General features: G+C 46.6%; 1 protein-coding gene across 2 annotated transcripts; it reads left to right on the top strand.

Moving 5' to 3' along the window:
• Nucleotides 1-1,904: 1,904 nt before the first annotated feature.
• WBP2 (WW domain binding protein 2) lies at nt 1,905-10,226 on the top strand. 2 transcript variants are annotated; one of them, XM_076353721.1, is made up of 8 exons: nt 1,905-1,996; nt 3,839-3,947; nt 4,497-4,632; nt 6,233-6,325; nt 6,631-6,747; nt 6,974-7,096; nt 8,308-8,384; nt 8,573-10,226. In XM_076353721.1, the coding sequence occupies exons 1-8, from the start codon at nt 1,938-1,940 to the stop codon at nt 8,624-8,626; spliced, it is 768 nt and encodes a 255-aa protein (XP_076209836.1). In that variant the 5' UTR covers nt 1,905-1,937; the 3' UTR covers nt 8,627-10,226. The 2 variants fall into 2 exon arrangements, with proteins under 2 accessions (XP_076209836.1, XP_076209837.1); XM_076353722.1 differs by having other exon boundaries at nt 1,925-1,989.
• Nucleotides 10,227-13,131: the final 2,905 nt, after the last annotated feature.

Here is a 13,131-nt window from a genome sequence, read left to right as displayed (position 1 = left end):
ATCGGCTGGAGCTAGGAGAAAACCACTATTGGGCGAGTCTTAGTTCATGCGAGGTGGCAATGCTTCAGCTGGGCGCTTTGGCGGAAGCCAAGTGGATGTCTGCTACTGACTTTAATAGGAGAGGAATCAGGACTGTTTGTTATAACCATTTCTTAAAAGGGAAACTTACAGCTTATTGAAAAAGCAGATATGAAAAGCACAGACTTGCTCTTTTCTTGCCAAGAACCGTACAGATTATGTCACTGCATTTATTTAAATCTGGTTTCCATTATGTAGTTTTTCTGCTTTTCCCCCCGCACCCCATCTGGTTCTCCAACACTCAGACAGGGCTGGGCTGCAAACCCTGCAGGACAAAGCTCAAAGCCATGTAAAAAGATATAATTTAGGGTAAAAAAAGATATAATTTAGGGTAATATATGCTCTTTATATATATTTGTATGTTATTGATACACAGTTGTCAGTTATTGATATGAGGAGCCCCTCAAAACATTTTATTAGTTTTGCAGGGCTTCTATTTTTAAAGAAATTATGCAATCGTTAATTTTTTAAGAGTTCCTCCTGCTTGCGCACCTGGAGGCAGGAGATTATACCCTTACGGTAGCTCTGCAAATGCCACAGGTATTTTCCTGTTCCCAGATTCCCTCCCTCCCTCCAGACAGACGGACAGACAGACAGGGTCCTGACTCGTTTATAGGGCGACTGGTTAGTCCTTCCAGTTTAACACTCTCCAATATAAAGGGGTAATTTTAGGATGTGATTGATTCCCGCATGGAGAGCAACCAATATTGGGCTCAAAAATCCATTTGCAAGTGAGTGAGACACGAAACGTGCATCAAACATGAAATAAAAAAATGTTGGAAACGGAGCAGGCATCTTCGCTGTTTAAGGGGCTGAGCTTCGTTTTATGTACAGCACCGTCACATACGTGGGATGATTTTTATTCTGCTCTACCAAACATCTGAATTCTGCCCATACCATCTACTGAATGTCCGATTTTGTCTCCGTTTCACTTAATTCTGGGCTTTTCCCTGGAAGATTCTGCCAAACAGCGTTACAATCACTTGTGGTTGCACGGGATGTGCAAACAGCCCCTTCTTGCATGCAAAACTGGACAGCCTCCTAGGGAAAATGTTTTATCCGCTAGTGAGCCGGCCAGGAAATGTCTTCAAGATAAAAAATGAGGTGCAAACCGCGGCAAAATACAGCATTTTAAAACAAAATGTCAATGCGAACACCAACGGGGTGCTCTGTGAACTCCCACCTGCGAAGCGCCGCTATGCCGGAGCGCCCTTGTGAGCAGAAAAGCCAGAAAAACGCTGCCAAGTTCAGGTGGGCTCTAAATAACGTAAATCATTTTATTATATATGGTCAGCGGGACACGTAACCGGCTGGTTAATGGGTTTATAAACACGTTAGAGAGCTCTCCCAAAAAGGAGACTGGCTCTTTGGATTAGCCCTATTCTTACATATTAGAAAACTGAGGAAGCTTAATAAAACCTAAGCTGGCTTGAGCTCAGTAAATTAATATTTATTATAAATCGCAGCGGGAGAGGGGGCTGGAGGCTGCAGGTCTCCTCAGGGATGGTCAGGCTGGGGGGGAGCAGCTCCCGACAGCGGGTGGGCCTGCTGCCCCTGGGCTTTGGGGGCGCGATGGGGGTGGTGAGTGAGGGTTGGGGACTCGGTGTGGGGCAGAGCGGGGTTGGAAGCACCCATCAAATCGGGTAGTCCCCGGGCCGCCCGCCGGCCGCCATGACACCCCCCCTGCTGAGGAGAGGAGGGGAGTGTCATGGCGGCCGACGGGGTGTGTGACTACAAATCCCAGCATGCACCGCGCGGCCCGTTCCCGTCACGCCTCGCTCCCGCCGTTACGTCACGAGCCTCTCTCCCGCGCAGGCGTAGAGTGGGCTCGGTGCTGTGAGGAGGCGGCGGCGGCGGCCATGGCGCTGAACAGGAACCACTCGGAGGGCGGCGGCGTCATCGTTAACAACAGTGAGAAGTGAGGTGCCATCCCCCTCTCCCCTCCTCCGGCCGCAGTCGCCGGGGGAGCGCGGGGACCTGCGTTCCCCCCCCTTCTTTCCCCCTCAGGGGGAGCGGTTGTGTGGGGAGGGGTTGGGGCGCCGCGGGTCACGTGGTGTCGAGGGGCTCGGGGAGGGGTAAGGGGGGGCTGGATTAACCCTCTCGGTGCCGGCGTGGCTGGGCTCGTCTCGTCCTCCCGTCTTCTCCCTACGGGGTAGGGGCTGTACGTACCCCCCGCCCCTGGGTCTCCCCGGGGGGGAGCTCTGCTGGGCCTCGAGCGCGGGCCTCCCCCTCCACACACACCGCTCCCCTCTGCAGCCTGCCTGCCTGCCCTCCTGCCCGCTGCTGGCTCTTACTGCTGTCCCCAGCCTCTCCCCCGAGTGCTCAGTGAGGGCTGGCAGAGCTCAGCCCCCGGCCAGGTGATTCTGGCCTGGAGCCAAGCCTCATCCTTCTCTCGCCAGCCGGTGCTGCTGGAGAGCTGGGATGCTGCACCTGCAGCGTGCCTCTGTTCGAGAGCTGCCTGCTTGGGAAGCGCTAGGCTGCCTGCCCGGTTTGGTTTGCTGGGTTCCTTGCGCACACCCCCTCCGTGTGTTCGGGAAGCAGCAACGGTGCTGGAAAAAAGTGCCTGGGTATAACCATGGAAACAGAAAGCCTCCACGGAGCTGCCTCTGCATGGCAATGGGCTGTCCTCACTCTCTGTGTCTGCCAGCGTGCTTTGGTTCTGACGTAGCAGTCACCTGCTTCTGGGACAATGGAGTAGTTCATTCTTCAGGGCTTCTTTCCATGAGGCCGGTTAAACATTGGTATAGGAATTCCACGCCTGACTTCCATTTGGGATGTGACCCTTCTTAGAAGAATTTAGTAAGATCAACTCTGGGGCTTAAATTTGCGTTCACTGAAATGAACAACTGCGGCAGCTTAACGTGTTACTGTTCCCAGTTGTCAGCCTGCCTTGGATCAGGGGTTGCCTCTCAGGCGGCAGCCCAGGCTGCTTGTGGTGGTTGATTCAGCTGGTACGCTGTAGCGTGAGCAGAGCTGCTGGCCCCTGTGCTCTTCTGGAGCTTTTGCTGGAGGGATGGGTACTTGCTGGCAGAAGGGAAAGGCGAATGACTGAGGATGGTAACACGTAAGCTGCCAAAGATAAAGGTGGTGGAGGCTTCTCCAGCTTTAGGGATTAGAGTCCCTAATGTGGATGCTGTTATGTTAATACAAGTTACCCGCTGCATCCATGCAAGGGTATTGCACTGGTTTTAATCAGGTCGGTTTCTAATTGAGAATTAAGGAGTCAGTGCAGACAACATGGGCTAATGAAGTCTAGTGACAAGAAAGGGGAGTTCCTCTTGATCATGTTTTTGTGACAGAGATCCTTAAGCTGTGGTTAGATCTTCAACAGCTGTGTTGTATAAGCCAGCCTGAGCAGTTCCTGCTTCAGCAGCCCTTCCTCTGTTGTGTTACTTGTGGTGAACCAAATTAGGGAACTGATCTAGCAGAAATGCAACATAACTTTAAAAAAAAAGTCTGTATATGTGTCTTGAGATCTTGATCAGTTCAATGGACTAGATTCACTGCCTGGCTACAGAGACAGCGGTAGCTGTGCCAGCAAACCGAGGAGGGAACACAAGGCTGAGAACAAGCAGCCAGAACTACTTAAGTTGCTGCTGCCAACAAAAAAAAAAAAAAAGCAAGCCAGACTGATTTTGTCCGAGCACTGGCCTGAGGCTAAAGACAGTTTTGGTAGGTCAGTAAACTTATATGCATGTTGCACTTCTGCCTTGAGCTGTAACGCTGTAACACCGTGTCTCTTCTCTCCTCTTGTTTGCAGCGTTTTGATGACCTATGATCACATAGAAATTACCTTCAGTGATATCGAACCTATGCCAGACGCCTTCAAAGGGACCAAAAAAGGGAGTGTTTTCTTGACTCCCTACCGAGTAAGTAGTAAAAGGCTTTATCTTGTTTAAGGAGATAAGGGCTTTTTACAATTCTGTATTTAAATGTCCTCAGTGCATGAAAGTCAGGATAATCTACTACCCCTTGAAGTATGGCTCATCCTCTCTCTCTGGGGAGCATTATGAATTCATTGCATGTCCTATCTATTTGTCAAAAGATAATAAATCTGATTAGTTCTTATACAGGCAGCTGTTCAGCCCATCAGGCATCTTCAAGATTGGAAATTAGCAATGGTCTGGAAATGCTGAATGCAACAGCACAGCTACTAAATCACAGCTGTGTGGAGCAGCGAGTTCTCTGGAAGAGGAGTATTATCTGAGCAAGGGTAGCCTTCCTGGAAGGCTTTATTGCCTTGAGGCTTCAGTTTACCCTTGTGGCTGTTCTGTGTAGCTTTTGGCTTGCAGAACTGATGAGGAGCTTCAGATGTGGGGAGGGAGTTTCAGTCCATCAAAAAGTCTTTTCAGATAATAAATCGGGGCTGTGGTTCCTGTTCGTTTTAAATACCCTTTGTAATGTTATTTTCTTTTCAGGTTATCTTTGTATCGAAGGGAAAGGATGCTATGCAGTCTTTCGTGATACCCTTTTATTTGTTGAAAGATTGTGAGATTAAGCAGCCTGTCTTTGGAGCAAATTATATCAAGGGTACAGTGAAAGCAGAGGCAGGAGGTATGTATGGTACAGATGTATGTTCTGTTTCTTAGTTCAACTACACAATTCATAGCAAAGTATCCAGTGTAAGTGAAACTGGATGCTAACCAAATGGGTTTTTACAGTACTGCTAAAATATGTTTCTTTCTTTGAAACTAGCAGCTAAAAATATTCCCCTCATCTGCTCCCTGTACAGTGACAATGAACAGATCTGCTCTGCAACCAATCTCATTCCTGCCCTCTGTGCAAAATACTAAGTTCAATCAGCCAAGTGATCTCACTGAGTAAACATCAGAGCAGAGTCAGCAAGAGTGAGGATGTCATTTTGCTTTGGTCAGTTGGGGTTACCTGTTAATTCTGCATCCAGGTCCTCCTATGCCAAAGACTCGTGCTCCTTTCTGGCTCTGTTTGGGTTTTCAGGTGCAGATCTCCAGAGCGCTGTTCTCCATCATCAATTTCTTTGTGCAATTCAAGGAGAGGCATGCTATTGCTATAGTGCATCTTAGCAGTAAAAGTGGCGCTTGGAAGAGAATGGACTGTCTTGAAATTAGGGAATCTTCAAGGGGCGCTTTCATATTATGTTCAATGAGAAGGTTGTGGTAGACATTTTCAAGAAGAATTTTTTTTAATCACTGTTTTATGCTTGCCCTTTTAACCAAAGGCACATAGTTCAGTAAACTCTTTCATCCCCAGCTTGATTTAGTCTCTTAGTTGCAGGACTGAAATCACAGTGCGGTGCTTAGGAGACCTCAGTCTATAATCCTGAAATCAGCATTGTAGCTTCTGTGCGGGAGCAAAGTGGGACTATCCAGCGTGAGAGGAAGCTCGAGCAGTAACGACAAACTCCGTAAACCGTGTGAAAGGCAAATGGCTTTAGCTAAATCTTTGTGAGTTTTCCCCAGAGGCTGTCTCCTTTAATGAGGATGCTGCTTTAACAGCCATGAGAGTCTGGTTTAGCTCAAAAAGCTCTTTAATCTACATGTCCCTGTTTCAGCACTGACACAGCTTCTGCTTTGATGCATTGTTGGGACTCTGGGCTGTGCATGTTTTTCTTTTTTAGTCTGTAATACGAGATGTCACTAGTATTTTTTTTATTATTATTATTGTTATCCCTACTTGAAATATCTTCCATGGACTCTTAATGGATTTATGTGGACCATGGTTTTCATTAAGCTCTTTGCTTCATGGGGCACTCAAACTCCCAAACTAATTTATAGCTGACAGTTAGGTGTAGTTGCAAAGGCTTTTTAGCAAACGGGATTAACAAAATCCCTCTCTTCTGCACTAATCTTATAGAAAGCTAGAGCAAATCCAGCGCTTCTGATAGCTTGGTCTGTCGGCAGCTGGTGTGGTAACAGGCACTTTAGTAAGCTTTTGAAGGTCTCCCTCATTTGTGTTTCTTCTTCAGGTGTCTCTTGACCTGAAAATACCCCAGTGTGAATTTTTTTGATAATAGGGTAATTGTGCCATCTTATCTGCATTTTTTTTTTCTTGGATTCTTGGGATTCTAAGGCTCTTTAAAGAATTATATACAGGGCATCTGTAGATAAAGCATGGAAGCTAAATAGCGTCGGAACGGCTTCTCCTCACTTCTGAATTCTGTCTTTCCTCCCTGCAGGCGGCTGGGAAGGATCCGCCGCTTTCAAGATGACCTTTTCAGCTGGGGGTGCTATCGAGTTTGGGCAGCGCATGCTGCAGGTGGCATCGCAAGGTATGGGAGACGGGCAGTGTCTGCCGTACAGCTTTGTGGTTTCGGGAGGCCTTGCGTTCATCTCGCAGCAAGGACAGTTTTAGGTTGCAGCAGGTTGGATTCAAATCCATGTGAGTTTCAGGCTGTATCTGGAAGTTGCCTGCTTTAAAAAACACTTTTTTTCACATCCCGTGAAGAGCAGATTTATTGGGATGGAGCTTGTTTGTTTTTCAGATAAGGATTCTTTAAGTTTGTTGGAGGTCTTTGCCTGCATTTGATGCAGGCTTGATGCTCTGAAGAGGTCAACTTTATCTTTACTTTTCCAGTCTCCAGAGGTGAAATACCCAATGGAGCTTATGGCTATTCCTATATGCCAAATGGATCCTATGCTTTCGCACCAGCTGCAGCTAATGGGGGCTATCCATACCCACCACCTCCTCCTGGTAAGTCTGGGAATTGAGGATGGGGATTATTCTAGTTAGCAAGAGTTAAAATAGGTAAAAAGGGGAAGAAACACACATTTTACATAGTCTTTTAGATTGGATCTGATGCCTTGTGCGATTTTTGTTTCTGACCTTAATTATATTTGCCTTTGGCTTGTTTAGGCTCTATGCTGTGACCCACCCAAAGGAGTTAAGTCTTTTGCTGGGCTGTTTTCTTTCCTGACAGAGTTTTATCCTGGCCCCCCCGTGGCGGATAGAGACATGGGTTACATGCAGCTTCCACCCCCGCCGTACCCGGGGCCCATGGAACCCCCCGTCAGCGGTCCAGACCTGCCTTCCACTCCCGCAGGTAAGAAGCGTGTTCAGGTGAATTAGCTCACAATGGTTTTGTTACCCATGAAACAGACATTGTTTCTTGTCTGTTATCTCTTGGGGAACTTTGAGTCAACTTAGAAGCTTCACTTAGAAGTTTAAAATTGTTTAGGGAGAGGGATTAGGGAGTTCCTCTAATCTCCAGCCTTGTATATCCATCTCAGTCTGGAGGCCAGCCTGATTCTCTCCAGGGTGGATACCATTAGCGGTTATTTTGCAGCTGGATTTATTCTTGTTATGGCAGGAAAAATACAGTTTGTGATTCTCCTGTTGTGGTGATCTTGCTCTGTTAGACGAGTAAAAAGAAATTGATGTCTAGTTCATTTTAGTCAGCAAATGTGGCTTTGCTGATATTTGCTCCCCCTTCCCCCATTTCACTCTAATCTGGTTACTTTTGCTTAAACAATGTGGAACAGAGGAATAGATAATGGAAAGGAGTTGGGGAAAAGTCGGTCTCGTTTTCAGTCATTTGGGATTTATCAAAATTATTTCGAACACAGTCTTAAAAGGTCTGCGGGGGCGGGGGGGGGACACCAAAACAAAAAACCAACCAACCCAGAAAAGAGCTTTTGTGGCTGGACACAACCATAGATCTCTCTCAGATAAATTCTTATCCAGACAAATATCCTTAACTTCTCTTACTTGTTTGAATAAACAACCAGTCATCTTTGAACTATTATTTGGAAAGTGGCACTGATCCAGATGGTTGTACAAGATTTTTGTATTCTGCAGAAATAGAGGATCTGGGTTATCTTCATAAATTACCATCTTCAACTTATGAATCCCCTGAGCTGCTATAAACTTGTGCTGATTTTTGTTTCGCATTGTGTTTTCACTCCCGAGAAGGATGGTTTGTTGACTGCCTTTTCAAGGGGTGTTGTCTGTATTTAGGCAAAACAGCTGTTAGCCTTTATTTGTTGGCTAACAGGCAAGTCCCAGGTGACATTTCCAGACTAAGTCTTGGGACTGTTTCACTTCTGACTTGACAATCCTGTGGCAACTGAATCTTAAGTACTTGGAAGAGATAATGCTCCATTGTCATGTTTGTCGCAGCTGTTTCGCAACTCAAGCGTTGGTCAAATAGTGCTCTGTTAGTAACACTTGATGGCCAAGAATATGTGGAGTTTTTGTTTGATTGTAAAAGTTCTCTGCCTGTCACCAAATCTGTAACTTCTCTTTCTGTGACAGCTGAAGCGAAGGCTGCCGAAGCCGCTGCCAGTGCTTACTACAGCCCAGTCAACCCACATAACGTCTATATGCCCACGGTAAGTTCCTGCACCATTCCAATATTGCAATGTGAGCCCAAGGGTGTATTTAGCAGTTCTTTTTCTCAGTGACACAGCAAAGTTTGTCTGAATTGGTTCCGGTTTTTTTGTCGTTGTTGGGGTTTTTTTGTTTGTTTGTTTGTTTTCCTTAGCCATGAATTGATATTCTTTTATTGTCTTTATTTCAGGACCAGCCACCCCCTCCTCCATACTTCCCACCAGAGGACAAGAAAAACCAATAAGCTAACAGAGAACTTCTCCACAACTCATTGCTTTCTTACTTCCCATTTTGGCAGAATCTTGGGGCATGGTCCATAGCACTGAGGAGTAGAGCCTTCCCCCGAGGCACATAGCTTCCATGGACTCCAGTGGTAGATATGTGCAGAGCAAGGGGAGAGATTTCAGCAGCCTGGGTTACCTCGTAGAGCTCTGCGGGTTTGCTGTCCTACCGCAGTATTCCCTTCTCCCTGTGCATGGCGTCGCTAGAACTGGAGGTTCTCTTCATCTGTGATTGTTTCCCTTACGTCTGTTTCTTTTGATAATTAAATTATACCTCTTTAGAGTAAAGAACTGCTCCAACCTGGTAATTAACATGCTCATAACATGGATGCAAGGCTCTTGGGAGGGTCTTGAATTTACCTTAGTATGCAGCAAGGAGCATCTCTGGACACAGGGATGTCTCTGGGTATTCCTCTCAACCCAGAGTATCGCATCCAGCTTTTCCCTCTGCTACTGAGAAAGGGCTTCAAAGGGAACCTTTGGGATCTCAAAGGAAATAGGTATCTCTTACATTTTTCAGATATCTATTAAGCTCTCTTGGTTTTTTTCAGCTAAGTCATTCCTGACAATCGTGGCAAATAATCTGGTAGCCCTCCAAATTTCCCTGCTGTGCACCGTGTATGGTGATGCTGACAAGCTTCCCTTCTTAAGAAAACATACTACCCTATAAACGGGGTTGATTAGCAGCATCTAACTAGTTACAGATCATATGGGAACACTAACTTTCTGTTGTCTCTTTTTTCCAGTTAGATATGTGGGCTTGAGATCACTAAGTCCTGAATATTCTCTTTATAGTCTATAATGCACTTTTTTTTTTTTTCCCTCTGCTGTAACACGAGTTACACTTTTTGGCCAGTGAAGCATCTTACTGCTGTGATTTAACTGGTGAATTAATAGCTAATGGGGAGAAAATAGTTGCTTTACTTCTGCCCTGGAAGCACGGGAGAGAATACGCAAAACGCTGGAATAAGCTGCTAGGTATAACTGCGCTGCTCATTGGAATGTTGTTTAACGCTGTTAGTGTTCCTGGATCAGCTGTGAATTTACTTCCCGGTAACTGGAACGTGGGCTCCTCGGACTGAGGGTTCAAGCGTTTTCCTTCCATAGCGTTGGTTCATTGGTCTCATCAGCAGCGATTCTAGTATGTAGAACCTCTGCAGGACGGATCAGTAACCCGGTTGTAAAACTTGGCATTGTACAAAGCTTTGCACAAATCAGACTTCACTGAATTCTGACAGCGTCTGAGAGAGAGAGAATCCTTCCCAGCAAGTGTGAAGAAAGATCGCGTGCTAGGAGACTGCTGAGACGTGCTGCATGCAGCCTGCTTGGAGAGAAAAAAGGTCCACCTCGTTTTCTTTTTGTTTGAGTCTAGCTAATTAATCAAATCGCTACTGTCTGTGCACTGACTTTTCTAGAATTGCTACTGCAGTGATGTAAAGAAATGGTTATTTTAAAACAAAATATTTATTTTGAAAATGTTTGATTAATATATTAATGTGAAATGACTTTTGAATGCAGATTTGTTTTGCCAAGACTGTGAAGTAAAGAGAAATCAGCTCAAAACTTACGGTGTTTGTGCATTTGTGTGTGAGTGGGCAAACTTGATGGTGACTTTAGGAGCTTTGGATGGGGAGAGAGAGAATTAAACCAACAGCAAAATCACTTGGATTTTGTTCTTGGCTATTCATTGGTGATGTTAGTCGCTTGATTTCTCTTGACTGACTTTGTGAAATGAAAATAAGATGTTAAAATCTTTTAACAGATGCCCATTTTGCAATTCCTGTTGTAAACCGGTGAGGTGGCTGCTTAACGCTTTACCCAGATGGTTTTTCCCTGTAAAAGTTGTAACCTGTTGCTAGAAGTAGTCAAGGGACGCAGCAGTGTTGCCTCTAAAATCTGTCTCTAATTAGAAGCAATCCATAATTTTAACTTTTTTTTTTAAAAAAAGTGTGCTGAGATGCCTGGGTAGTTGTGCTCAGTTAGGTCTGAGCTCTAGGGTGGTGTGGTCCGCTCCACCTGGTAGCTCTTCTCCCTGAAAAAAACGGGGAGTTGTCCCTGGCAGCATGAAGAGCTCCTCCTGGGTGTGCTCCAGCAGCAGTGTGAGAGCTGTTACTCCTACGTGTGAGCAGGATTAGGCGTGCCTGTGTAGTCTGGGCAGGAGAGGAGGCGTTCCACGCGGGATCTGGTCCTGTGGTTGCTGAGGTCAGGTGAGTCCCTCCGGTTTGCACTGACATGTCAAACAGAAGTTATTCAGAAGCCGCTCTACGGATAACATCCAAACCTTGCTTGGCTTCATTTCTCTTCCCAGCTGCCACTAGCCACCTTAATTCTCTTGAACTCCCTGATCAACTGGGGCGGACATCTTCCAGATTCTGCTCTCCTTCGGCATCGCTTTTGACTCTCCTGTCTTCCCGCGCGGCTGTTTTTCTGCATTTTAAGGCTGGCTGAGCCACTTGGGTTTGTTTTCTGTAGCAAGAGGTGGGTGGAGAAGGAAAGCGTTACGAGATAAAATGTTACAGCCCAGTAGGAATCTAATAAATCCTGTTTCATGAATTAAATTACTTCAAATTGAGGTTTCCTGAATCACATCAGTCCAACTGAAAGATGCTGCAGAAACCTCTCTGTACGCTGTTCTGTTTTAAAATGGCTCCATCCCAGTTACCAGACAGATAATCCTTGAAAACATAGATTGCACGAAGTTTCTGGGTCCCTTGCCCAGCACCGCTCACTGTGCAGCTCTCATGCCAACAATCACTACAAACCCATGAGCTTTTTTTAAAATCTTTCCTCAACTAAGTGTGCTTGAGAGAAGAAACATTTAGATCATCTGTTCTGATGAGAACTTGGCTCCGTGGTTCAAGCTGAGTGTCTCTTCCGCTAGTGTGGACAAGCGGTGAGATCTGCAGAGGTACCATGAGGTTTGCTGCCTGGAAAAAGGAAAATATGTTGAGAGGATGAGTCAGGCTGGAATAAATGAAATATTCCTCTCCTCAACACGGGTATTAGTGAGCTAAATCAGCGGCTTTATGAGCTGTGAGCTTTTTACAATGGTTTGTTGGTGAATGTCCCCGTTCCTCCAGGCTAGAGCTTGGCACGGCCTATAGGGAGGTGAGAAGGAGCAAGCCAAAATAAAGAGATTGATCACGGTCTTCTCGGTGCGTTTGGAGGACGCTGATGAGAAGTGAAGCACATTTTGGGAATGCTGAAGCTGTGGGGCCAAAAGGCTGGGCAAGTCACGCAGTCAGCAAGGCTCATGCAGGTATTAGGTTGAGCGGAGCAGCACGATTCAGGAGGGTGCAGATTTTGGCCAGATAGGTGCCGGTGAGGATCCCAGCCTCGCTCGTTAGAGCCTGAAAACCCAGATTTGGCTTAGATACTCAGCACTCGCTGCCATCTCCCTGATGGGAACCGGGAGCTGTGCTCCGCTTCGGAAAGGGCTTAGAGAGGGTTGGAAGGGTCAGCCGGTCCTGCTGCCCACGTAGAAGATTTTAAATATTAAAGCAGGGAAGTGCAATTGAAAGTCTGCTTCTGCTCTGGAAGTGGGGTGGGAGTAGGGCGGGAGGAAATGTGCATTAATACGTCTCCAGAGCTGGTCCCTGCTTGAATGATTAATCAGCTACGCAGCAGAAAGGCTGTCATGTGAAAGCTGGATCGGTACCACTAAATTCCAATATTTGGATTATACTATTGAAGAAAAAGAGGGGGCATAGGGAACAGTTAGTGTTGGATCCAGTTAATCTTTTGGCATAGGCAGATTTTCTGCCACCGTGTGCAGTTCTGTCTCCTTGATGCGACTTAGGCTCTTCATTTGAGAAGTTGCTCACTGCACCTTGTGCCTGCTTCCCCGCTCCGAATACGTGGCTATTTCCCTCCTTCGCAGGAGTGTGGTGTAACTAGGTATTTCTAAAGCGCTTTGAGATCTTATGCAAAAAACTGTGACTGCAGGAACTGCAGGTACTACTTACAGATTTCCTACTATCGGCCCTGAAATCTTGCTGATAATCCTTGGGGGCTGGGGAAGGTCTTTACCCTGGAAGGACGGGGCGTGTGTGTGCTTGCCCAGGTCTGCCTCCAGCCGAAGGAAGAGACCGAGCCCTCCTCCTCCTCCACACCATTCTGCCCAGATTTTACCTTGAGCAGTCCCGCTTCATGCGACCTATTAAAAAAAAAATCAAAACAAATCATCATTTTGCATTAATTTCTTTATAGCTGGGGGGGATGCGCTGGGTGGTCACAGGGACCGTGGTTAAGCCAGCCTGGCCAGCGCCTGCCATGGCTCTCTGAGCAGTAGGTAGTCAAATTGCATCTCTGCCGCATGATGGACACCGTGATTTATGAGCTACAGCTTGGCATGCCAGCTCCCTTCGCAAGCGCCGCTGGAGGTGGCAGGAGGCGTGGGGCGAAGTTTGGACCCAGCTGTTCCCAGAGCAGCCGGGAGCGGGGCCAGCCCTCGCCGGTGAGCAGCTCG

This window comes from Aptenodytes patagonicus, chromosome 16 (genome assembly GCF_965638725.1).
Source record: "Aptenodytes patagonicus chromosome 16, bAptPat1.pri.cur, whole genome shotgun sequence".
In the NCBI taxonomy this organism is placed as follows: Eukaryota; Metazoa; Chordata; class Aves; order Sphenisciformes; family Spheniscidae; genus Aptenodytes; species Aptenodytes patagonicus.
The sequence above is the reverse complement of the archived record's forward strand: the minus strand, read 5'-3'. Positions and strand labels throughout refer to the sequence as shown.

Coding starts and splice junctions, on each gene's coding strand:
- WBP2 (XM_076353721.1), top strand. CDS start 1,938: ATGGCGCTGAACAGGAACCACTCGGAGGGCGGCGGCGTCATCGTTAAC. Junction 1,997..3,838: donor ATCGTTAACAACAGTGAGAA/GTGAGGTGCCAT, acceptor TCTTGTTTGCAG/CGTTTTGATGACCTATGATC. Junction 8,385..8,572: donor ATAACGTCTATATGCCCACG/GTAAGTTCCTGC, acceptor TCTTTATTTCAG/GACCAGCCACCCCCTCCTCC.